Source organism: Triticum urartu, chromosome 4, assembly GCF_003073215.2.
Source record: "Triticum urartu cultivar G1812 chromosome 4, Tu2.1, whole genome shotgun sequence".
In the NCBI taxonomy this organism is placed as follows: Eukaryota; Viridiplantae; Streptophyta; class Magnoliopsida; order Poales; family Poaceae; genus Triticum; species Triticum urartu.
Window position 1 is genome coordinate 342515200 of NC_053025.1, and position 26372 is coordinate 342541571.

A 26372-nucleotide genomic window follows, 5' to 3' on the forward strand; every position below is an offset into this window, starting at 1 on the left:
TTTACATCTCCGGGAGATGTATGTTGGAGTAGTGTTTTTGGGCCTCAGAGATGCAAAAGGTAGTTGTTTTTGCATCTACATCTTCTGTTGGAGATGCTCTTACAAGATGGGATCCCTCTCTCTCCCCCTCCCCCTCCCTCTCTCTCCCCCTCCCCCTCCCTCTCTCTCATCATTTCCTTCGATTAGTCGTGTGCCCTTCCTTCCCTATTCTTGCGGACTCAACTAGAGCGCATTCATAGGTGGGCGCTCCAATTAGGAAAACTTAATGTTTGTCCAATAGTCCATCAGACTACTCCACCGCTACAATGTCTCATCCATCATGCTCAAGCTTGACATTGCCAAAGCTTTCGATTATGTCACGTGGCTCTTCCTCCTTGAGGTTCTGCAGCATCGTCTGTCCCAGATGGCTCACTAGAATCTCACTCAAGTTCTCCACTGCTAGCACGAAGCTGCTGGTTAATGGGAACGCCGACGAATGTTTCTGGTATGGCTGTCGTTATGGCATGGGTATCCCACATCTCCCCTTATGTTCATCACTGTGATGGACGTCCTCAACGCCATCTTCAAAGAAGAGGGGAGAATGTGGCTTCTCTTCTTCGTTTGATTAGTGGATGTTCGTTATCGCCTTTTGATTTTCGTTGATGATGTGGTCCTCCTCCTTCGGCCTGTCACCTCTAAGGCCTCCACTGCCCTCACTCTACTCTGTGCATTGTGTGCCACCCAAGACCTACACAGTAATCTTGGGAAGCGCTCCATCTCACTTGTCGATTGCGGTATTGTGGTCCTTTCCTCATTCATTGATGTTTTGGGCTACCTAATCCGCCCCTTTTGGATAACCTACCTAGGTTTGCCCACCTCTCTCTTAGCATTCAAAACTAACCTCCAACCATCTCCCTTAAGTTTATCTAAACTAAGTGCAATAGCCTTGTTTTTTAGAGTGTCTCTTCCCCTATGGCTTCTGTTGTCAGCCGCATCAAGGCTGGATTTCATCTATGGTTATTAGCTAGGCTGAGTGTGTCAAATCGAGATGAAACTTAATCTTTTTACGTGTGGAGTTGCCCTTGCTGATACTTGTATTGTCGAGTGGCTTAAACGGTAGTGCTACTTCTTCCTTATTGACAAAGGCATGCAATCCTTTTTTCTCGAATATGCACGAGTGTGCATATTATATATTAAAGAAGAAAGGCAAAAGCATGCCTCCACCGAGATTACAAGAGTTTCATTACAATGGACTACTCATTCGTCGCCCACCACTCTAGCCGAAGGAAGAAAGGGTCTACATTCCCTTTGAACTTGCCGGCTTGCAACCATAACCTTCCCTCCGCCCTAATCCTACCAATAAGTCCAATAATAGAAGGCGATGCCCCCTCGAAGACAATCGCATTCCTATGCTTCCACAGCTCCCAAAGTACAAGTAGGAAGATAGTATGGAGATCGTTCCGATTGTTGCCAACCATACCAGGGCTCTGACCGTTGAGCATCATTGAGATTTAATCCTATGGGACAATAAAATAGTGATGATGGTGACACGCACGGTGCCTCAAGCTCGTACCCCTTCGCTTGTACCCAAAGGCACCCACTCGCTTAGGGTTTCCGGCGCCGTAGGAGCCGCCAAGGTCTACCTCGTCTCCTATGGTCTAAGGCCATGGAGGTGTGGTGGATCTTGGCTCTTGCCGACAGTGGGGCTCCGTTTTTAGGTGTTTTTTGTTAGGGTTTGTGTCTTGCTTAGAGAAATAAAGCGGTGACTCTTTCAAGATGAAATAAAATTCTCCCCATCTAGCCCCCATTCATGTGGTGCTTCTAGTATCATCGGAGGCATGTGGAGATTTGTCTATGGTGGATCTTATGGGATTCGGTCAGCGTTTGTCTTCAATGGATCCACACAGATCTGGTCTTTATTCGTCTTTGTTCGTATGTCTACATGTTAGACCCTTCCAATCTACGCGTCTGCTTATCGACGGTGGTTGTTGTTCTGGTGCACTGATCCTACGAGGCCTTAGCATGACAACTTTCCAACTATCTACTACAATAAGGTTTGTCCAGCTCCGATGAGGAAGAGGCGGTGATGGTGGTGCGCCTTCGCTCACTCTAGTCCTCTTGTAGTCGTTGATGGGTGGTCTACGGACCTAGATGTATTTTATTTTTTTACTTCCAATGTTCTTTATACTACCTTACAGTTTATGAATAGATCAAAAGTTTTCCCCAAAAACATAGTGATGATGTTCACCGATGAGCTGGTGACCATATCTTGGGTGCTTGCGGAGGAAACCGTTCATGGACAGCTTCCTTCACACACCTTGAATAGATGGACTATATGATTGGCTCGCTGGTGTATAGAGAGGCCAAGGAAGATCCTCTTGGACAGAGAGATGGAGGAAAATATCATGGGTTTAAATAATGTGATGGGGAGTGCAACCAAAGCCAAATGATTTCTTGGAGTTCACTTAAGAATTTGCTTTGGATTGTGGATGCAAGTAACTCTCATAGAGAATGCCACAGAATGTTCTACTTACAACAGCAAACAAGGTTGATCTAGAGAGCATGTCTAAATTTTACAATATGGTGTCAGATTCAGTACAAGTGGATACACTTCAACAAGACAACCGCGAACCACCACAACCTCTAACTCCGGTTTAACATCTACAGTAGCTTCCATCAAGTCTTACCTTACAATAATTCTCAGGAAAAAAACAAAGGCTCAAATTTGACTACTGCTTTGAACAATCATCTTCTTTTCGTGGTTTTCTCAGAAGAGGTATCTTCAGATTGTGCCAGAGTCAGCTTGGAATCCTCATTGATGTTCCATTAGTGGGTGGGTTTGTAAGCTCTTCCGGAATTGCAAGGGCAGAAGAGTATTGCTTAATCCTCAAAGAAATGAGAATGCTGGACACAATTCCAAGTATTGGGAACAAATAAGAATAGACATGAGATTTCTTAGATCCTGTAGTGGAGGCCACCGCTGCATCAGCAAGGCTTACAATGGAAACATTCTGTAGGATCATTGGTAAACAGCCAACAATTGTAGGAAGGAGAAAATCTCCAAAAAATCCAACATCTGTGGCAGATAGAGCGTAGTTGATGATGTACGAAGGCAGAGGAGAGAATCTAGCGAGTAACACAAATTTCCAGCCATCCTTCTCAACACCTTTAACCACAACATGGAAGTACTTATTTCTTTGTAACCATTCCATTGCTGAAGTAAAATATTTGAAAATTGCCCTGGGAAAATTCGGGAAAGAACCATGAGAAAAAAGGACTGGAACCAAATTACAAGCAATGAATCTACTTGTGTGCACAAACTGCAGAAGGCAAAAATCTCTGAAAAAAATTCAACATCAATGGCAGATAGAGCAAATGATTACAACATGTAGCCATGGCTGCAGAAGCTGATAAGGCATAAAACGCGTTTCAGGACATCAATCTGCCAGTTGCACATCAAAATAGAGAGTGACCAACACTGGATCCATCTAACGTGTGAAGTGACTTCACCGAGGGTACAGTAAAGGCTAAGGGCCAGCTTGCATGGACGTTTTTTTGGTCAATTCGGGTGTAAATTACAGGCACCCACAAAAATTCATCATTTCCAAAACCGATTGCCATTCCTTGTCATATTAGCCCCATAAAAACCACACGGTTTGCCAAATAATACCTCTGTCCACAAATGTAAGACGTTTTGGCAGTTTCAATTTGAACTGTCAATAGAACTGCCAAAACGTCTTATACATACTGAAGAGAGGTGTACAACCGTAAAATATATAACTCTCCTTTTGACCTCTGCTTTCTTTTCCGTGTTTGCTCAATCTCCAGAGGCATCAGGGCAAGGCCAGGCCGCGGCCACCTTTCAGTCCGGCTGCTTCCCTGCTGCTCCTGCCTTTCGAGCCCTCCACCCTCAAACCCCGGTGCTTCCCTGCCAAGGGCACCGCCCCGCCTACGTATGGAAACGACCATGGCCAGAAGATCCGCCGTCGGCCAGCAATTGCGAGAGCTATGCGTAGGGTGTGGCTGCAGCAGTGAGCACCACAAGGTCAGACATGGCGGCAGTGTAGAGCCACGGCAACCCTATGGAACGATGTCGGCGAGAGGGCCTTGAGCCCAGCCACCTACTATTACGATCGCGGCAGCCTTGGGAACAGCACCTTGCTGCAGATCCTCAGCGCGACACCATGTAACAGAGCTCGTCGGTGGCTGGGAGGACCAGCGGTCCTCGCAAGGGTGCCACCGCCGGCTCATCTACAACAAAACAATGACACTCGCCTTACTCATTTCTGTCCACGCAGCCACTGGCTTCATCGTTCTCGTCAGTAACGGTGGCGCCGGCATCAAGCTTGCCGTGACGGGGCACCTGTCGATGGCGTACACGACGATGGCCAGAACGATTAGTGCTTTTGGTGCTCTTGGAGATGGATGTGCTCCCAAACAGCCTTGTACAAGGGAGAGGATTTCTGGTGGTTCCTCACTGATGGCTAGTAAAATACCGTTGTAAACTTATTCGTGTGCCCTGTTTTACAGAGTTGCCAAGCGGGGCCTAAAGAGGTCATTTTCCTTCCCCAGAGAAATGTCCGCCTGGATTCACTGTAATGTGTTCGCTGATCAGCCTTTTTGAGCTATCTTAAGGCCGCATAAGAATCTTCAAGTTCGATCAACTTTGCTGTTGAGGTGTCATACTGTATACTTTATGAACAACATGAGTTAACACGTGTATTTAAATATTTTGCATAATGTGGGTATGACTGAATTTGTTGCCCAGGAATCAAAGTAGCGGTGGCGGCTAAACACTATAGCAACCACCAATGCACAACACATTTGGAGTGTTCTAAAAGGCACTGCCTAAGCAGCACAAGTTTCCCACCTGACTGGCAAGGAAGCGAATGTCTAGCCTTCAGCTAGCCAGGTTTGTTCTCCATGTACAGGTGCATATGATGTCGACCGTGGAGTATAGCTTTATAGGTAGCAAAATCAAATTTCAGCTGGTATTCACTGCATACACTGCATCATTAATCTACAAATATATTGGTAAGTTTGAAAAAAGATTTAACCTCCAACACTATATACGCGGCACCTAAAATCGCGTATATTGTCCTTTACTCTAAATAGCTATGCTTCTTTCCCAACCTTCCTGGAAAATTGGGTCATTGCCGTCTTTATATCATCTGTTACTAGCAATATCAGTTTTAGTTTTTGCATTAAGAAGTCTAAGGTGAACTGTATATAGAGTATGGCCAATGGCAGAGTTAGCACCCGGCGAGCCCGGGGGCCTGCCCAGGCTCCGGCGACGAATCACCATTGCTTCATAGCAGAAAATGTTAATTCAGCTAAGAGTTCCTTTGGGCAAATTCCGATCAAGTGGCCACACTTGACTCTTTCCCAGACTTGCAGAATGGGCTGGCTCCGCCACTGAGTATGACTAGAATCTAGAAAGTGTAATGGTCCGGGTGCAATTAGTAACTACAAAAAAACCCTGCTCAGCACCTTACTGAGACACTCAAATGATGAAATAAACCATAGATACAACCTGGTGATTGGTAAAGTGAGTTCTAGCCTTCTAAGAATCTGCAGCTTCAAAGTAAACCTGTTTAAATACTACGAGACATTTAGGTGATAAACCAATAATACAAAAGTGTTCGCACACTCATCCAAATGTCCTATATTGGGTAAGCCCAGCTTACGTCCTTTTACCACCACTCTGTTAGGGCACCCATTGTGGCGTAAAATTGTTGAGCAGAATTTCAGATTTTTAACAAAGGGTGGATTTTATTTAACTCAAAATGAAGCATCAAGTGCAAACTTAGTGAGCAGACACCCGGCTTCTGCATAACTAGGATGCACACAGCCAACACCAATGCACACACACAAAATCTGCCGGCAAATAGCAGTCATATAAGACCAAAGCTATGCCTAAGCGAGAAAAAAGAAAAACTCCGAAGAGATCAAAACTGCGATCGACAAACTATAGCAATGACCATATCCGCACCAACCATTTCTTGACACCACAAAGAATACGAGGATCTTCAACAGTAACGCCTTCACGAAGGGAGCGACACTCGAGCGCCGCCGTCACCGGATCAAACTACCAAGGCCAGAGTTTAGGTTTTGGCCCTAAAGAACCAGTCTGAGCATATCCTAGCAATGCCTTCAACAAGGTAACAACGCAAAAATATCGCCATTGCTAGGTATAACCAACTCAAATCAGACCTAGGTATTCACCCCGGAGCTCGAGACCAAGTACTCAAGAAGTACCACCATCAAAGTCAATCATGTGTTATCGCCACCACTTCCACGCGAACATAGCAACTACAAGCGCTGGGCTAGAAAACCGACCGTCACTGTTGCACAACCATACCCTCTGGGTCAAGCCATCGTCCATAGATTGCATCTCACCATCAAAGGAATCTACCAAATCTATAGACTAACCCTCGCAATGACCTTTCGGTGGCGATCGCAATCCAAAGCTAGGCCGCCATCGCAGGCGGAAGTGGTCACCGCATGGACCAACACTGACGGCGGAGCACCTCACCGTTGACTGCCACCTAACCGGAGAGAGCTCTTCCCAAGGGCCGACATTACCGGACAGGAGCACGAAACGCAGATCTGTCCACTTGCCGCTCGCCAAGAACCAGAGGGCCACCACCCGCCTACGCACAGCACCCATGGCCCCTGGCCCACCTCCACCAAAGCGCTCGACGGCCGGCAGCCAACGCCCAATGCCACGCACTAGAGCAGCCGCCCTGAGCACCCGTGTGTAGCGCCGGCCGAGCCTAGCTGCCGGATCAGAGAAAGCCTTGGCCATGACACATGCCGGAGGTCGGAAGCCGCCGGATCAATGACCAGAACACTGAAGGGCGCACGGGGATCGCGCGCACGCCGGTGGTAGCCGTCATGGAGCTCACGCTAGCCAAGGCAGCCATGGCCACGCCGCAAGAAGAGGCAACGATGCAAACCAGAGGAGGCCAGGACCAGCTCTGACAGCACAGGCCAGGCATGGGCGTTGGCATGAGACAAGCGGGGAGGGAGGAGCACACACACGCGGGTGGGCTCCCACCGCCCTAGTCACCATGAGGGACTTTACCCTGGCGACTCCAGCTCGCTGCAGCGAAGGACAGGGCAGGCAGAGGGAGACTAGGCGGGGTGGCCACCCGAGTCGCCTGCAGGGATGACGAGGGGACATGTGTGTGTATTTCGGATCCCTTGTTACTTTCTTTCCCTCTTGTACAACAACTCCTAATTTGTGATAAATAAATAAATCCAAACTAGTCCAGAAGCACACAGAAAGGCTGAGATTTCTAAGTAAATGTGTAATTTTGCTCGCACCTAACTCTAGAAAACCTTGCCAATCATCTAAGAAACCGAACCTTAGATCTAAAGTGGCAGAGCTTTAAGGGTTACAAATATGTCAATGAATAGACTCAAGAAAGGAAGAAATAAAGGGATGTACCCTCTTGTTAGCCCTATGCTTCAGCAACGCAAAATCCCCCTTAATCTGGCCAGCCACAAATTGTGTGAAGGTTGCACCCCTCTGAACAACTTATCATTCCTTTCTTTCCAAATATTCCAAGCTGTCATCGAAAACACCTCCATAAACATAGGTTTGTGCCATGCTCTTCGCCCTTAATGCATCAATTCAGATCGTATGTGTTTGGCCAAAACATGGCTAGCGTGTCAGCAACAAGCAAAGGCAAACTCAAAGTGTGACGCGGAGCATCCTATGGTCATCCCCATGTACACTACGACTACTCCCCATGACCCAAGGAGACATAAGACGAGACCTCAAGCATGCGCCATTGGACACAAGGTTAACTCGCTCCTCTCCGAACCTTCACTTTCCACATACGAGACATGGCTACTACCTCAAATGTATGTGCTATGCATGATCACAAACCAAGAGGAAGACCATGAAGCAGCTAGGAACATTGGACGAGAAGGCGAGGAACCGGAGCAAGAGAAGGAGCTGCCAGAAAGCTACAGCTCTCGGACGTCCGACGATCACCGGACGGCCGACGATCTCCGGACGTCCAACGCCTGCAGACTTCACCAGCCAGAACAACTACAGACAAAGGCCAAGTCTACAGCGCCCGAACGACCGACCCCGACCGGAAATCCGACGCTACCGGACCAGAGCCAAAACGTCGAAAGTCCGGCCTCCTCCGGACGACCGGACACTCGCGAGCGACCGGACGACCGATACCCGTCGGACGCCTATCTGCGCACAGCTTCAGGCCCGAGGCCCATGTACCCGTTTCGCCCCTCACTTAACCCTTCGTGGCTCTAGACTATATATACTCCTCAACCTCCACCATTTTAGGGTGAGCATTGGTTTAGCTCATTTTGTGAGATAGAGTTGTGCTCATCCACTTGACACTTTCTCCATCGAAGACCACGGCCTTACGGAGAAGATCCCCAAGTGGATTCAAGACCCCTCACGGGAAGACCTTCAAGACCTCCTTCTAAGGGGATGAACTAGTTACTGTATCTTTCCTTTGTTGTCTTTGGATCTTTGTGACCTCGTGTGTGTATGGATCCAGCACATGTGTGATCGTATCTTGTTGATTTGAGTGTTTCCTCTCGTTCCCCTCGTGTTTTCCTCCTCATGTTCTTCGTGTTCGTCGTGGGAATCCCCTCCATTCGTGAAGATCGGCCTAGATCGGGTTAGCCCCGCATCATATGGTATCATGAGCCATGGTTGATCACAAATTTGGATCCCCTACCCCCGTTTTCTGCGTTGTCGAGACACGCGATCGAGCGAGGAAGATTAGAGAGAGCGATGAACACGAACGAGAGAGAGTCAGTTTTGTGCTGCCACCAACTGCGCAGCGTTTTCTGTTGATTGCTTCTGTTTTATCAAAGTACAACGATAAAAGAGCTAACTAACTCCTGGTCAGCTGGTATGTGATCCGAGACAGCCGCGCCATCCCACGGCCACGTCCACAACCGCTGCTAACCAGGAGGATCCAAGAGAGAACGTGCAATGAGCACTTCTCCTACTCTACGTGCATGCATGGGTCACATCAGATCGGATGTGCCACTTATTCTAACAGAAAACACAAAGAAAGAAAAGGCAGCCATGAGATTAGCTAGGCCTAACATTTCACCCCCTTAACCTCATGTCCCAATGCTGATCACCCCAAGCCTCTGCCTCATCTCAATGAAACGAACACGCCCGAGTGCCTTGGTCGATGCATCAGCTAGTTGGTCTTGAGTCCCCACATGATCGATCTCCACTTGTCCCTTCTCCATGCAATCTCTGACAAAATGGAACTTCACATCTACTCCCTCCGTTCCAAATTACTTGTCGCAAGTAAGGATGTATCTAGATGTATTTTAGTTCTAGATACATCCATTTCTGTGATGAGTAATTTGGAACGGAGGGAGTATATGTTTGCTTCTATCATGATGGACTGGGTTCTTGCTCAAAGCAATCGCTGATTTATTGTCCACCAACAGTCTGAATTTTGCTGGTGAGACCCCTGTCATATCTTCCAGCGCCCGGCTTAGCCACAACCCCTGGCATGTCGCAACAGCTATGGCCACATACTCCGCCTCACAAGAAGAAAGGACAACAATTTTCTGCTTCTGAGAACTCCAAGTGATCAGGTTCTTGCCAAGAAAGAAGACATGTCCAGAGGTGCTCTTGTGATCGCCGGTGTCGCCGGCGTGATCACTATCACTGAACCCAAGCAACTTGGCACTGTCCCGACCTCTCTTGTAGTTGCATCCATGGTGCATGGTGCCTTTGATGTACCTCAGAATTTGTTTGACTGCCGCACAATGGTGTGTGCTAGGTTTCTCCATGAAACGGCTGACCATACCCACCGAGTGTGCTATGTCAAGCCATGTGTTCACAAGATAACGCAGGCTTCCGATCACTTTGCAATACAGAGTGGCGTCAAATGGCTCTCCGCTGTCTTCTTTCTTCAGTTTGAGATGGCACTCCATCGGAGTGTGACACCCATTGCAACTTGCCATGTTTGCCATCTCTAAGATCTTCCCAGCATAGCTCTTCTGACTGAGCATGATGCCGCTGCTGTTCTGCTCCACTTCAATTCCTAAGTACTCCCTCCATTCACTTTTGTAAGTCATTTCAGACAACTCAAAATGGGCTGTTTTGTACATTGTCTGAAATGTCTTCAAGGTCTTATAAAAGTGAACAGAGGGAGTAGTAGCTTAGCAGTCCAAGATCACTCATTTTGAATAGTTGTTGCATCTGGATCTTGAAAGAGTTTATGGCTGCTGCATTTGTGCCAGTTATGATCAAATCATCCACATAAACACCCACCAGCAGATACGAGTGCGCGTCACCACGTCGGTAGACGGCGTGTTCCAGCGGACTGCGTGTGAAGCCGAGAGCAGCCAGCGACTCGTCCAGCTTCACGTACCAATCGCGCGGAGCCTGATGCAATCCGTACAGCGCCTTGTGGAGTCGCAGTACACTATCCTCCTTGCCGGCGACCTTGTACCCCGGTGGCTGAGCGACGTATACCTCTTCACGGAGATCACCATTCAGAAAGGCAGATTTCACGTCCATATGATGGACCTCCCAGCCGGAGTGTGCCGTATTGTTTCCATGCGAGCTACGGGAGCAAAAACCTCCTCAAAATCCAACCCCTGGCGATGGACATATCCCTTGGCGACGAGGCGGGCTTTATGCTTGATGATGTTGCCCGCCGGATCACGCTTGACGCGGTATACCCACTTCAGCCCGATCGCCTTGTGTCCGGCCTGGAGCTTAGCTAGCTCCCAAGTTTTGTTGTCGATGATCGACTGCATCTCAACATCCATGGCACCCTTCCATGCCTTGCTTGCAAGCGCTTCGTCCACGCCTCGTGGCTCCTTGGCGCTGAAGAGACAGCGCACTAGCAGTCAGCGCTCGAACTGTTTGCGCACCGCCTGGTCCTCGGTCTCCTCCAGCACACTCGTGAAACGCCGGTAACGAACCGGCTGCCCGGTTGGCACATCGCACCTGTAGTCGTGGGACTGAGGCATGTCCCAGCCGGCCCTCGGCGAGTCCGTGGGTGTCACCGGCTCGGACTGCGACGACTCGGGCGTGTCCGTCGATGGCGTGGCGACTGCAGGTGACCGCAGTGTCCCCAAGGCTGGTGTAGAGGGTGTCGCCGCGCTTCGAGGAGTGACCGGCGGGGTTGTCGACCCACTGTCAATCTCCTGGACACCGTTGTCCATGGTGTATACCACGGTAAATGTCGCCAGCGCCACGGTGACTGCGCTCGTGCCCGGGGTGCTCCAAGCCCATGGCCTGCTCTCCTCAAAAACAATGTCACGAGTTACCTGGACTTTCTTCGTTGCTGGATCATACGCTCGGTACGCCTTGGAGCCCTTCTCATAGCCAACGAACACCATCGTCGTCAACCGGTCGCTCAATTTGGTGATGTCGGGGCCGACGCGCTTGATGTGAACCGTGCACCCAAAAGTGCGCAACTGCTGCACGTTGGGTTTACGGCCGTGCCACGCCTCGTAGGGCGTGACATCCTCTAGGCTCCAGGTCGGCGCGTGGTTCAGCAGATAGACGGTCGTCCTCGCTGCCTCTGCCCAGAAGAACGCCGGCATGCCCATGCTCTTCATCAGGCATCGGGCCATCTCCACTACAGTGTGATTGCGGCGTTCGACGACTCCGTTTTGCTGCGGTGAGTATGGTGCAGTGCTGAAGTGCTTGATGCCGTTCTGATCGCAGTACTCACTGAACTCTGTGGAGTTGAACTCGCCGCCGTGGTCCGATCTAAATGCACGCAGCTTGCATTTTCCGTCAGCTTCGACCAAGGCATGGATCCTTTTGAAGCGTGGGTACGCCTCGTCCTTGGACTTCAGTAGTTCTAGCCACATGTAGCGACTATGATCATCAACCACAAGCAAGTAATACTTGTTACCTCCTGGAGTCGTCGGTGTGATCGGCCTGCACAAGTCTGTGTGCACGAGCTCCAGGCCGCGTTCGGCTCGGTACGCCGTGGTCTGTGGAAACGGCGCTCGGTGTTGCTTCCCAAGAGCGCAACCATCGCAGTACTCCTCAACCCGATCGATCACGGGCATGCCGCGCACGAGCTGCTTGGAGGACATGGTTCGAAGCGCGCGGAAGTGCAGATGCCCCATGCGCACGTGCCACCTCCAGGGCGCGTCATCCCCTTGTGCCATCAAGCACGCTGGCGCGTCGATGGTGAGCGCGCCGGTGTATAGCCTGCCATGACGCCGTCAGCGATGCTTATGATGCAGCCCGCCTCGTCTAGCTGCCCCACGAACACGATGTTGGTGTTAGAGTTATATTATAAGTCATGTACCCCTTTGTATTTATCCCGTTATATAAGGGGTTTCCTGCATATGTTTCACATCTGTACATGTATATATATCGGCCTATGGCCTCATGGGAATACAAGTTGCATATTCCTAACATGGTATTAGAGCTAGGTTAACTTTTTTTGCACGCTGCAACTCGTGCGATTGATCCGTCTCTCCTCCCGATAGAGGCCGCAGCCTCGATCTCCTTGTCCCGCTCGGATCCCGTCCTGGATCGGATCGGGCCTCCTCTCCCGTTCTCGATCCTATAAGGATCGCTCGCAGCCCCTCCCCCGATCGATCGCTCGCAGCCCCTCCCCCGATCGAGAAGGACGCTCCCGCTCGAGCTCGCCCTTGTTCCGACTCGCACAGGCCCTGCTAGATCCCGCCGCTGCCTCCAGCTGCCAGCCACCCCTTGGTCTGGATCGACCGCCTGCTGCTCCCCCGATCCCGTCCTGTTGCCGATTGGAAGCTGGTGGTCTCGTCCCTGCTGCTCTCGTCGGATTCTGCTGATTTTGGATCTCTGCTAAAAAAACAAAAAAAAGAAAGAAAAGAAAAAAAAAGATATGTCTGCTGCATCAGGCTATATTGCTGTCCCTCGCTGTCCGGTGATTTTCGATGGTACTAACTACACCGAGTTCACTGGCTTTATGCGCATTCACATGTGTGGCATTCGTCTCTGGGGTGTTCTTTCTGGCAAGGTCTGCTGTCCGCCACGTCCGGTTCCTCCGATGGCCCCTACTCTGCCGACTCCACTGGTTCTTGCTCCGGATGCTAATCAGGCCGCCAAGGATGCGGCTAAGCTTGCTGATGAGGCTGCTGATCGTGCTTATGATGAGAAGGTTTTGGCTTATGAGGAGGCTCTTCAGATTTATCATGGTGCTCTGTCTGCTTACACCCAGTGGCTGCTGATCGTGCTTATGATGAGAAGGTTTTGGCTTATGAGGAGGCTCTTCAGATTTATCATGGTGCTTTGTCTGCTTACACCCAGTGGCTTGACGATGATGCTCGTGCTGCTGCTGTTCTCACTGCTAGTGTTCTGCCTCAGTTTGCTTCTGAGTTTCTGGGTCTTCCTACTGTCTTTGAGATGTGGACCCGTCTTCGTCAGCGCTATCAGCCCTCTGGTGATGCCTTATACCTTTCTGTGGTCCGTCAGGAGCATGCTCTTCAGCAGGGTGACTCTACTGTTGATGACTTCTATGCACAGAGTTCTGCTATCTGGCGCCAGCTTGATTCTCTCCGCAGTGCTGGTTGTCGTACCTGCCCCTGTTGCCAGGCTGTCCAGGCCAATTTGGAGTTTCATCACGTCTATGAGTTCCTGTCTCGGCTCCGTAAGGAGTTTGAGCCCCGGCGTGCTCAGTTGTTTGCTCGTGGCCGTATTTCTCTCATGGAGGCGCTTTCTGAGATTCGTGCTGAGGAGACTCGCTTACGTGGTGCTGGTTTGCTGGAGGTTCCCTCTGTGCTCGCTACTCGTGCTCCTACGCCACCTGTTGCACCGACCCCTTCTCGCTCGAGTGCTCCGCCGCTCTTGCCCACTCCTTCTGGAGGCTCAGGTCGCCCCCGTCCACATTGCGACTACTGCAACAATGATGGTCATCTTGAGTCTCAGTGCTACACGAAGAAGAAACACCTTCGCAAGGCGCGATCATCATCTTCAGGGACTTCGTCATCTACCTCGACAGCTTCAGCCATTACTTTGACTGAGCAGGATATTCTAAGACTTAAGCGTCTGCTCGCGGCTTCAGGTTCTTCCTCGACGGGTACTGCTGGTTCTGTGACTGATGCTTCCCGCACTGAGCAATCACCCTCTACACAGTCAGGTACATCCCCATGGGTTCTGGACTCTGGAGCTTCTTTTCATGTCTTCTCATTCTTCCATTTTGTCCTCTCTTCGCTCGCTGGATTCTCCTGTTCATGTCCTCACTGCTGATGGTACTCCACTTTCTGTCGTTAGTAGAGGCACTCTTACCACTCCTTACTCTGTTCCTGATGTTGCTCATGTTCCTCGACTCACCATGAATCTGTTTTCTGCTGGTCAACTTACTGATTCTGGTTGTCGCGTCATCCTTGACGTTGACTCTTGTTCTGTCCAAGACCGTCGCACGCACACTCTTGTTGGGGCTGGCCCTCGCCGCCGTGATTCTCAGGGTCTTTGGGAGTTGGACTGGCTTCATGTTCCTTCTGCTGCCACCACTATCGCCAGTTCCTCCGCTTCAGTCGCCTCTGTTACTGGTTCCTTCAAGCAGTGGCATCATCGACTTGGTCATCTGTGTGGTTCTCGGTTGTCGTCTTTAGTTCGTCGAGGCCTTCTGGGGTCTGTCTCAGGAGATGTCTCTTTAGAGTGTCAGGGTTGTCGTCTTGGCAAGCAGATTCAGTTACCATATTCACATAGTGAGTCAGTGTCTAAGCGTCCTTTTGATTTAGTCCATTCTGATGTATGGGGTCCGGCTCCTTTCGCTTCCAAAGGTGGTCATAAATACTATATTATTTTCATAGATGACTTCTCTCGTTACACATGGCTTTATTTCATGACTTCTCGTAGTGAGGTGTTGTCTATTTATAAGCGTTTTGCTGCCATGGTTCATACTCAGTTCTCTTCACCCATTCGTGTTCTTCGTGCTGACTCTGCTGGCGAGTATATCTCTAAGATGTTGCGTGGTGTTCTTGCTGAGGAAGGCACTCTCTCTTAATTCTCTTGTCCTGGTGCTCATGCTCAGAATGGTGTGGCTGAGCGAAAGCATCGTCATCTTCTTGAGACGGCTCGTGCATTGCTGATTACTGCCTCTCTCCCGCCTCATTTTTGGGCTGAGGCCGTCTCCACCTCCACCTATCTTATCAATCTCCAGCCTTCCGCTGCTCTACAGGGTGGTGTTCCTTTCGAGCGTCTTTTTGATCGTTCTCCCGATTATTCGATGCTTCGCTTGTTTGGTTGTGTTTGCTATGTTCTTCTTGCCCCTCGCGAACGCACCAAATTGACCGCTCAGTCTGTTGAGTGTGTCTTTTTAGGCTACAGTGATGAGCATAAGGGCTATCGTTGTTGGGATCCTATCGGTCGTCGGATGCGTATATCTCGAGACGTGACTTTTGATGAGTCTCGTCCCTTCTACCCACGCCCATCTTCCTCGACCTTTTCAGTGGAGGATATCTCTTTCCTCACTTTTCCTGACTCACCTATCACCCCCGTCGAGCCTGTGCCTATTCGTTCCGCTCCCTCTGCTTCTCCACCTCTAGTCGATTTGATGCCACCATCTTCCACGGTCTCCTCGTCTAGCATGTCACCGGATTCTACACCTTCATCTCCGGTGACTTCTTCGTCGCCACCCCTCGATTCTACCTTGGCGATTCCTCCTTCTATTGTTCCATCTTTTCCTCAGTATTACACTCGTCGTTCACGTCCTGTGGATGCCTCCATGGATGTGTCGTCATCTTCCTCTCAGCCTACTTATGGCTTGCGTTCTCGTCCTCGTCCGCCTGTTGATCGCTTTGGATTTCCCACCGCTAGTGCTGCTGTTCTTGAGCCGACTTCTTATCGTCAGGCTGTTGTTCATCCTGAATGGCAGTTTGCGATGGCAGAGGAGATTGCTGCTCTTGAACGCACTGGTACCTGGGATCTTGTTTCCCTTCCTCCCGGAGTCCGTCACATCACTTGTAAGTGGGTCTACAAGGTTAAGACTCGCTCCGATGGTTCTCTTGAGCGTCACAAAGCTCGTCTTGTGGCTCGTGGTTTTCAGCAGGAGCATGGTCGTGATTATGACGAGACTTTTGCTCCTGTGGCACATATGACCACTGTTCGTACACTTCTTGCCGTTGCCTCTGCACGCCACTGGTCTATATCTCAGCTTGATGTTAAGAATGCTTTTCTTAATGGTGAGCTGCGTGAGGAGGTGGACATGCAGCCACCACCTGGGTATTCTGTTCCTGATGGCATGGTCTGTCGTCTTCGTCGCTCTCTCTATGGCCTTAAGCAAGCCCCCCGTGCCTGGTTTGAGCGTTTTGCCTCTGTGGTCACTGCTGCTGGTTTTTCAGCAAGTGCTCATGATCCAGCATTGTTTATTCACCTTTCTCCTCGTGGTCGGACTCTTCTTCTTCTCTATGTTGATGACATGGTCATCACTGGGGATGACCCCGAGTATATTGCCTTTGTAAAGGCCCGTCTTAGTGAGCAGTTTCTTATGTCTGATCTTGGCCCTCTTTGCTACTTTCTTGGGATTGAAGTCTCTTCTACCTCTGATGGCTTTTTTATATCCCAGGAAAAGTATATCCAGGATCTTCTTGCTCGTGCTGCTCTTATTGACGAACGCATTGTTGAGACTCCTATGGAGCTCAATGTTCACCTCCGTGCTACTGATGGTGATCCCCTCCCTGACCCGACGCGTTATCGTCATCTTGTTGGCAGTCTTGTCTATCTAGCCGTCACTCGTCCGGATATCTCTTATCCGGTTCATATTCTGAGTCAGTTCGTCTCCGCTCCCACATCGGTCCACTATAGTCATCTCCTTCGTGTTCTCCGATATCTTCGGGGCACAATCTCTCACCGTCTATTCTTTCCTCGCTCCGGTTCTTTACAGCTTCAGGCTTATTCGGATGCTACGTGGGCTAGTGATCCTTCAGATCGCCGTTCACTTTCTGCTTACTGTGTTTTTCTTGGTGGTTCTCTCATTGCCTGGAAGACGAAGAAACAGATTGCAGTTTCCCGTTCGAGTGCCGAGGCTGAGTTGCGAGCAATGGCTCTTTTGACGGCAGAGGTGACTTGGTTACGGTGGTTACTTCAGGATTTTGGTGTTTCTGTCACTACACCGACTCCGCTCTTATCTGACAGTACGGGTGCTATTAGCATTGCGCGTGATCCTGTGAAGCATGAGCTCACCAAGCATATTGGTGTTGATGCTTTCTATGTACGCGTTGGTGTGCAGGATCAGGTTATTGCTCTTCAGTATGTGCCTTCCGAGTTACAGTTGGCGGATTTCCTGACGAAGGCCCAGACTAGAGCACAACATGGCTTTTATCTCGTGAGTTTGAGGGGGGGTGTTAAGAGTTATATTATAAGTCATGTACCCCTTTGTATTTATCCCGTTATATAAGGGGTTTCCTGCATATGTTTCACATATGTACATGTATATATATCGGCCTATGGCCTCATGGGAATACAAGTTGCATATTCCTAACAGTTGGTGCGCAAACTTGGGATGTAGAAGACGTCGGTGAGTGCGCGCTGACCGCCGCCCTGGCAGCGAAATACCACACTGCCGCGCCCCGTATGGCCACGACAGAGCCATCGCCGAACTTCACCAAGCCGTGTACGGTTTCATCGAGCGACGAGAAGATGTGTCTGTCACCCGTCATGTGGTTACTGACCCCGATGTCGAAGAACCACACCCCATCCGGCGAGGGGACTGGCATGACCTTCTCATTGAGATACACCTCTTGAGGCGCCACTAGCTGTGTCGAGTCAACGCGGGTGACCACGGCCATGTAAAGCCCCTGATCATGCTCGGCGCCAGCTTGTACAAGGTTGGCATGCTCCTGCTTGCCCTTCTGGTCCTCGTCCTTGAGCCGAGTCCTGCACTCCTTTTTCCAATGCCCAGGCTTGTTGCAATAGTGGCACTTGCCCTTTTTCTTCCCGCCGGAGCCACCCGCGCCCGCGTTCCCCGGCACAGGCTTGCCACCGTCTTGAGACTTGTTCTTCCCCGGCGACTTGTTCTTGCTGTTGCCGCCGGATGATGACCCGCCGGAGCCGAGCTGCCGCTCGCGTGCGTCCCACTCAACGGAGGAGTACATGAGGCGCGCGCCAGACTGCGCTGTGTCGTCCAGATCGCAGTGATCTTCACACGCCGACAAGCGCCCGGTGAGCTCTTCAATCGACATGGTTTTGAGGTCGATGAGGGCCTCGATCGCCATCGCCATCTGCCGGTACTTGCGCGGCACGACGTGGAGGAACTTTTGGACGGCCTTGTGCTCCGTCACCGGGTCGCCATACAGCTCGAGATCGGAGACGAGGCCGGAGAGCCGCAGCGCGAAGTCTTCGACGGACTCACCGTCCTTGAAACGGAGCTCTTCAAACTCCCGGCGGCGCACCTAGTCCTTGGCCTCGCGCGTGCTGGTTGCCCATCCGGAGAGTCTTGATTGTCTCCCAGGCCTTCTTGGCCGTGTCCTTGGCGGCCAGCACTTGGATCATCTTCGGTGGCATGCCGGTGAGGATGATCTGCACGCGCGCCGGTCGTCGTGCTCGTCAGCGGCGTCCTCGGTCACCGCGGACCAGACACGGGCGACCTGCAGCTTGACTTGCATGACAAGAGACCACTCCATGTAGTTTGTGCGGGTGAGGACCATGGATGACGAAGAGGTCTCGCTCTCCCGCACAACCCGCTCGACGATGCGGAGCTCGTCGCTGTCGGCGCGCCACGGGTGCTGTGGATAGTGGCGTCTTCGGCGACGACTTCGTCCCGCTCTTGTTCTTCTCCTCAGAATCGGTGTCAGGCATGGTACGCCGCAGATCGGACACCGCCAGCCACCGGAGAGTGGATCAAACACCACGTAGCTCTGATGCCAATTGTCGTTGTCGAGACACGCGATCGAGCAACGAAGATCAAAAAGAGAGCGATGAACACGAACGAGAGAGAGAGTCAGTTTTGTGCTGCCACCAACTGCGCAGCGTTTTCTGTTGATTGCTTCTGTTTTATCAAAGTACAACGATAAAGGGGCTAACTAACTCTTGGTCAGCTGGTATGTGATCCGAGACGGCCGCGCCATCCCACGGCCACGTCCACAACAGCTACTAACCAGGAGGATCCAAGAGAGAACGTGCAATGAGCACTTCTCCTACTCTACGTGCATGCATGGGTCACATCAGACCGCATGTGCCACTTATTCTAATAGAAAACACAAAGAAAGAAAAGGCAGCCAGATTAGCTAGGCCTAACATTTTCTAGCCTAATTTTGCTTTGTTCTTGCCTAATTTCGAGAATCCCCACCAAAAATAGCCTCAAATTTTTTTGTTATTTGTTGGTTTGGTGAAGTTTTGTTGATTTTGATCCATGGATTTGCCCCACTTTTCATCCACGAAATCTCCTCAATTTTGCCCTCAAAATCATCAATTTCCGCCCAAAATCGCGTCCCGAATCTCGGATCTCGAGTTGACCCCGACCCACCGGACGACCGACATCTACCGGACGTCCAGAGCCTCCTGAACCACCGGACATCCGAAACTTTCCGGACGACCGGTGCCACCCAACAAAAAGGAAGTACCGAATTTTCAGAGCTTCCGGACGTCCGTCCACCGGACATCCGACACTTACCGGACTCTGTAGATATTGACTTCGGCTGATTATTTTTTCGGCCATAACTAATTCATCCGAATTCGGATTTTGACGTTCTTTAGCTCGTTTTGAAGCTCTTGACATCATCCTTCCCACAAAAATACTACCTCCATCATTTGACTCCATCAAATTTTTGGAACTTTGGCATCTTTGCCTAGGGCCTCCACCACATCATCCGCTATACCACCACCGACTTCTGCAACCTAACCCTTTTTTATCCCCATTGCATTTGTGGTTGCTTGTGTAGTGATTCGAGTCTCCTAAGGTGTTTCGGCTACTTGGGGACGGTGACTTCTTCATCAACCACCACCATAACTTCCTCATAACCTCGCCCATCATACACTTCCCCAACTTCACCCAATTTTCTTTGCATTGTGGTTCGTGTCTCCTAAGGTGTTTCGGCTACTTAGGGACGGTGACTTCAACTCCGACTCGCATAACCCATCATTGCATTTCCGCAATCCCTTTGAGCTTCCGAACACCACCACCGCTTTCCGCTACCACCATTTGACTTTTGCCTTTAGATTTTGAGTTCACAGTTTTTTCGTTTCCTAAGGTGTTTCGGCTAATTAGAAACGGTTCTACATCAAGAACACCGCCACTCATCATCGCCACGAACGGTAACCTCGACGACATCATTGTACATTCTCCTTGCAATTGCATTGTTAACCCCAAGCCATCTTTGCGTAACTTTTCTATGGAGACTAGCCATTTGAGTATTGTCGGGCCACGCTACTTGTGCACTTTGATCATCGAGACGCATCTCCCATTGCGTGCATATCTCATTGTATCATTTATTGTGTCACAAGATTGTTCCCGCATATACACAATTGCTATCTTGGTTTGTGCAATGCGCATAGTGGCCATACAAAAAAAAGAAGTCGTTGCATTTTTGTCTCTTATAGGTTGTGCACAAGTGTCATATCCGCCTATTGAGCAATCGTGCTAGCGTCTCTCTAGAGTTGTGCAACAAGAACATTTTCCGTGTATTCCACATTTGAGCTCATTCCTTGGTTGCACGACCCCATTTATCTATCCGTGTGTGTGTTTCCGTGTGCCACATATTGCTATTGGTCTACTTGTTTCACTTGCGAATTTATGAATCTCTTTCAACATTATTGACTCTTGCTAACATTTTGTATCAAATTGTTGTGTCACTATCCTCACCAAGCTCCACCAAAAGCTTTACTTGTGTAGGTGTGAGAATTGACAAGATCCGGTACCAATTGTGCTATTTCCTTGATACATTATTGAGTGATCATTGATTCATCTTCAACATCGGGTAAGGTACATTGGCCTAGTTCTTCTCTTTCTTCCACTCACATTTGCTTGAGTCTTGTGATGGATAGGCGGAGCATTTCATCTCCAGTCTTCGACGACATCTACGGCACGAACAACTCCAACACCAACACTAGCCACTTCGGACTACAACGAGCAATGCAAGGCATCAAGAACATCGCCACCGACTTACGACATTCCAAAGCAAGGAGAAGGGACTACTTCGCCGACACGTTCGACTACCACAAGAAAAGGATGGACAAACACATGGAGGAAATCCGACAAATGTTGTCCGACTACATGTCTTCTTCCCCTTCATCATCTTCAAGGCGGCGGCGAGCGAGTCGCAAATCTTTGGAGCTATGATGGACGATATTGCACCCCCCCACATGGTACCATCAAGTTGATGAAGCTATTGACCAAGTGTCAATTTTTGCAACCTCGCCTACAACACATGAGTGGAGCTCTCAAGGTAACATAGGTGATGGTACTTCTCTTGTCCCACTAGTGGACTATCTTGCAAATGATTGCTTGCATGATGATGACCACCTTATGGATTCATCGCATACTATGTCTTGTTTCGATATACCACCCATTTATGATGAATATGGTGATGAGCATGTTGACTTGACTTGCTGTGATGCTATGCTCCATAGGATATCATGTAAAATTCTATTGGTCACATTATGTTTGATAATCCTTTAAACTTGTCAAATGCTATGAGTGAGATCTCCCATATTGTATTTCAATCTCAACATAGTAACTATGCATGCCCCAATAAAATCAAACATATTTGCACTTATGGCATAGATGACGAGATAATGGTCATTAGCTTTTGTTTTTCATGCGATGATATTGCCATGCTTCCTTTACATGATTTGCGCAATTCATCTACTATAACCATGCCATGATCACATAGAACCAAATATGTTTTGTTTCGGATGTTGTCAATATTCTCCATGTGATGTTTTCATTAATGCTCATGAGGAGACCCCATAGTTTCCTCATACATATTAGAAGATTTTGATACATTCCATACTTTGCATGATTCCCATGATAGTGTACACCATATGCATTCCATGAATAAAAATGCTCTACATATTTCTCCTGATGCATTACACAATTTGAGTCTCCATTATGCTATACATAATAACAAACCTCTCCTCATGCATGTCATTTATTTGAGCATTGAATATTTTGTTCTAACCAACACATGCACATGCGCATCATAATGGATGATGTGTACGTATACCACGCACACACAATTTTTCCTTTGTCTTTGTTTTGTGTAGGTACTTATGAACACTCGTCAACCTCACAATCCCATAAGTTGACGAAACGAGCTCTTGAGAGCAACAATAATTTGAGATCCTGTGAATTGTCCTTCATGTTAAATGTATATGTGGATTGCACTAGTCCTTTCCATCAGTTCGGACTTTTGGTTGTGTTGGCTAGTGCATGAAGCTTAACATGGTATCGGAGCTAAGGTCCTGGCTTTTGCAATTTATTAAAAATTGCTGGTAGCCCCCCTTTGTGTCCACGTAGAGGCCTCTTGAGTCATACGTGAGTTTCGCGCGCCGGCGCTCTCTTCCGGTTGCACGTGTTGACTTGTCTTCCCCGTCACACGTGAGAGGGGGTGTTACAGTATATGTGGATTGCACTAGTCCTTTCCATTAGTTCGGACTTTTGGTTGTGTTGGCTAGTGCATAAAGCTTAACACTTCACACCGTTCCCTTCGCGCAAGGACTACGCGCATCTCTTTTACTTGGCGCTCACACGGCTATGGGCTATATATCACTTGCTACTTTATGTACATCATACCATGTTCACTTTGCATGTTATGCCTCTTTTATATGCTTTTGACATGCAATTGTGACCCTTACTTGCATTTTACCATGATTCACCATTATACTACTTCTATGTGTATTTGCATGCTTGATGAAGATCCTTGTTGCTATTGCCATGTTTACCATGTGCCACATGCTATTGTTGATTCTTGTGTTGGAAGAGTCATGATGTTCCATTGCTATTTACATAGGACTTCTTGTCAATACAATGATGATACTTTACTCATATCTTGCTTTCATACTTGTGCCATGTCATGTGCATTATGTATGCCCGCTATTTGCACGCATGACATGTTCGCCATGATTCCTTCTAGTATGTTACATCTTGGCACTACTAGCTTGCATGACTTGTTTAATATGATCACTTGCTTTGTCGCATCACCCATTATACATAAGTGCTCATTGCATTGGGTTGATAGCGTATATATACATGCCTCTCACTTGATTTATCTTGATCATTGTCTCTTGTCTCCATTAGTTGTCTCTCTCATATCCACTTGTAGTGAGTGCAACAATAACATGCTTATTGATATTGGAGACTTGGACACCTTATTTGTGAAGCATGCTTGTTTAATTGAGCCTAATGTCTTCTGTTGTAGTCACATCATATGCTTTCATACCATGCCACATCTTGTACTTTCTTATGATAAGAATGATGAAAACACTTGTTGGGTATTTCACCAATCGAATGTAGGTTTTGCATTTCCGCTAACCTCATTTGTTTTTTTGAGTGTTTGTCATGTTCTTTCGTTTTGGAGAATTCGCAAGATAGTACCATCACAAGACATATTGGTTATGTGAAGGCGTACATGATGTGCGACACCAACATTTTCAAGAAGCTACTAAAGGTGAACTCCTTCACTTTGAGCCATCCTCAAATACGCATATTGGATGGATCATTCTTTCATTGTTGTCTCCTTGTCTACATGATACATCTATTGGATGGAGGACCGACATTGGAGATGAACCCTTTGGATCTTCAAGTTGAGGCGTGCCCGGACTTAGTGGATGCACCACCAGACCACCACTTATGCCACTTAGTCGGATCTTTCCCGGGAGGGGGGGGGGGAGATGATGCGAACCATCCTATGGTCATCCCCATGTACACTACGACTACTCCCCATGACCCAGGGAGACATAAGACGAGACCTCAAGCATACGCCATTGGACACAAGGTTAACTCGCTCCTCTCCGAACCTTCACTTTCCACATGTGAGACATGGCTACTACCTCAAATGTATGTGCTATGCATGATCGGGAACCTAGAGAAAGACCATGAAGCAGCTAGGAGCATTGTACGAGAAGGCGAGAAATCGGAGCAAGAGAAGGAGCTGCCAGAAAGCTACAGCTCTCAGACGTCCGACGATCACCAGACGGCCTACGATCTCCGAACGTCCGACGCCTGGAGACTTCACCAGCCAGAACAACTACAGCCGAAGGCCAAGTCTACAGCGCCCGAACGACCACCAAACACCGGACGTCCGACACTCATCAGCGCCTGGACGTCCGACACTCATCAACGCCCGGACGACCGACCCCGACCGGAAATCCGGCGCTACCGGACCAGAGCCAAAACGTCGAAAGTCCGGCCTCCTCCGAAAGACTGGACCCTCGCAAGCGACCGGACGACCGACACCCGTCGGACGTCCGACGCCTGTCTGCGCACAACTTCTGACTCGAGGCCCATGTACCCGTTTCGCCCCTCACTTACCCCTTCGTGACTCTACACTATATATACTTCTCCACCTCCACCATTTTAGGGTTAGCATTGGTTTATCTCATTTTGTGAGATAGAGTTGTGCTCATCCACTTGACACTTTCTCCATCGGAGACCACGGCCTCTACGAAGATCCCCAAGTGGATTCAAGACCCCTCACGGGAAGACCTTCAAGACCTCCTTCTAAGGGGATGAACTAGTTACCGTGTATCTTTCCTTTGTTGTCTTTGGATCTTTGTGACCTCTTGTGTGTACGGATCTAGCACATGTGTGATCGTATCTTGTTGATTTGAGTGTTTCCTCTCGTTCCCCTCGTGTTCGTCGTGGGAATCCCCTCCATTCGTGAAAGATCGACCTAGATCAGGTTAGCCCCGCATCAAAGTGGAAGAAATGATGCATTAGAGTTTCCTTCGGGGTGGAGTGCACATCAAGCAGTTAAAATTATCCTCAATTATTCTGTAATGTATGTGTTTCAGCATATTCCTGGTATTCAGCCTATCAACCATCAAAAGCCACACAAAAACTTTCCACTTCATATTTCAGCTGGACTTCCAAATCCATAGGAACACTTAGGGTGTGTTTGGTAGCATGTATGGACCTAGCCTAGTTGTTCTCATGTCATACATGCTGAGTGTAGACATGCTGAGTCCATGCAGTTGCTGTTGTTTGGCAGTGATGTATGCGTTGAGACATGCTGAGCTGAGATTTTGTTTGGTAGCCTGCATGTGTTTAGACATGCTGAACAATTTCAAATTCTGAATATATTTTTTGAATGATGAACAAAATCGAAAAAATCTCAACACAAATTTAAACATATTTTGAAAATTTAAATAAAATTTGATATTCTAAACTTTTTTGGAAAATTAAAATAAATTTTGAAATTCTTTTTTTAATTTGAACATATTTGAAATTACGAGTTTTTTTTGAAAATTTTATAAAAAAATAAAATTCTATTTTTTTCAAAATTCAAACAAATTTTGATTTCCTTTTGAAATTCCGAACATTTACAATTTTTTTAGAAAAATTGAAATTTCAAATATTTATTGAAAATTCAAACAAATTTTGAAATTATGATTTTTTTTTGAAAATTTAAACAATTTTGAAATTCAAACTTTTCATTTTTTCTGAAATTCTAAGGTTTTTCGAAAATTTAAACAAATTTTGAAATTATGATTCTTTTTGAAAAAATAAACATATCTGGACGTGGTCTGGTCGGTGGGGACGAGTGTCAGGGCCAGCATAGCTGCCTCGATGCACCCTGTCTGGGGTGCATGAGATGAGCATGGCTGAGGGCACTTTTATGCATCAGATGAGCATAGCTCAGATGAGCCCATGCACCCTACCAAACAAGCAAAAGTGGGTCGGATTGGGAACTTTTGCCCTCATGCACCCTCCATGCACCCTACCAAACACACCCTTAATCTGCCTGAGCACCATTGAAGCAACAGGAGTACAACCTTGTAGAAGAAAATGATTTTCCCCAAATGCATATCTAGACATCATGATTCTCACTGCTAGGGTTGACCTGTGCACTCAGGTCCTGAAGATGCTGAACCTCTTGCCTGGCCTGCAGGAAAAGAGGGGCCTGCAAGGAAAGAGGTAGGTGAAAAATCTCACTTACAGTGTTTGCTGAGAGCATGTCCAGAACAAATATATCCTCAGCCCTAGCAAAAGAGTAGGCTCTGGGGTGTGAGTCAGAAGCATATCATCTTGCCACAAGTCTTTCCAGAAAAGGACAATATAACCATTGCCAACATCCACTTTAGTGACTCCTCTATAGTCATCAGGTAATTAAGACACATCTCTCCACCAAGACGAGCTAGCATGTGGTATTTTATCCTCGTAATACGTTGCCCAGATGAGTTGCAGCCAAGGCACGTCCTCTCTGTTATACTCCCTCCGTTCCAAATTACTCGTCGTAAAAATGGATGTATCTAGAAC

General features: G+C 48.5%; 1 protein-coding gene across 1 annotated transcript in view; it reads right to left on the minus strand.

Moving 5' to 3' along the window:
- Positions 1 to 2527: 2527 nt before the first annotated feature.
- LOC125551629 overlaps positions 2528 to 26372 on the minus strand; it is a 29920-nt gene continuing 6075 nt past the window's right edge. Inside the window, 2 exon segments of the mRNA XM_048714899.1 lie at positions 2528 to 2798; positions 2801 to 3219. Of these exon segments, the coding sequence (XP_048570856.1) occupies positions 2725 to 2798; positions 2801 to 3219 (493 nt within the window). The 3' untranslated portion in view covers positions 2528 to 2724.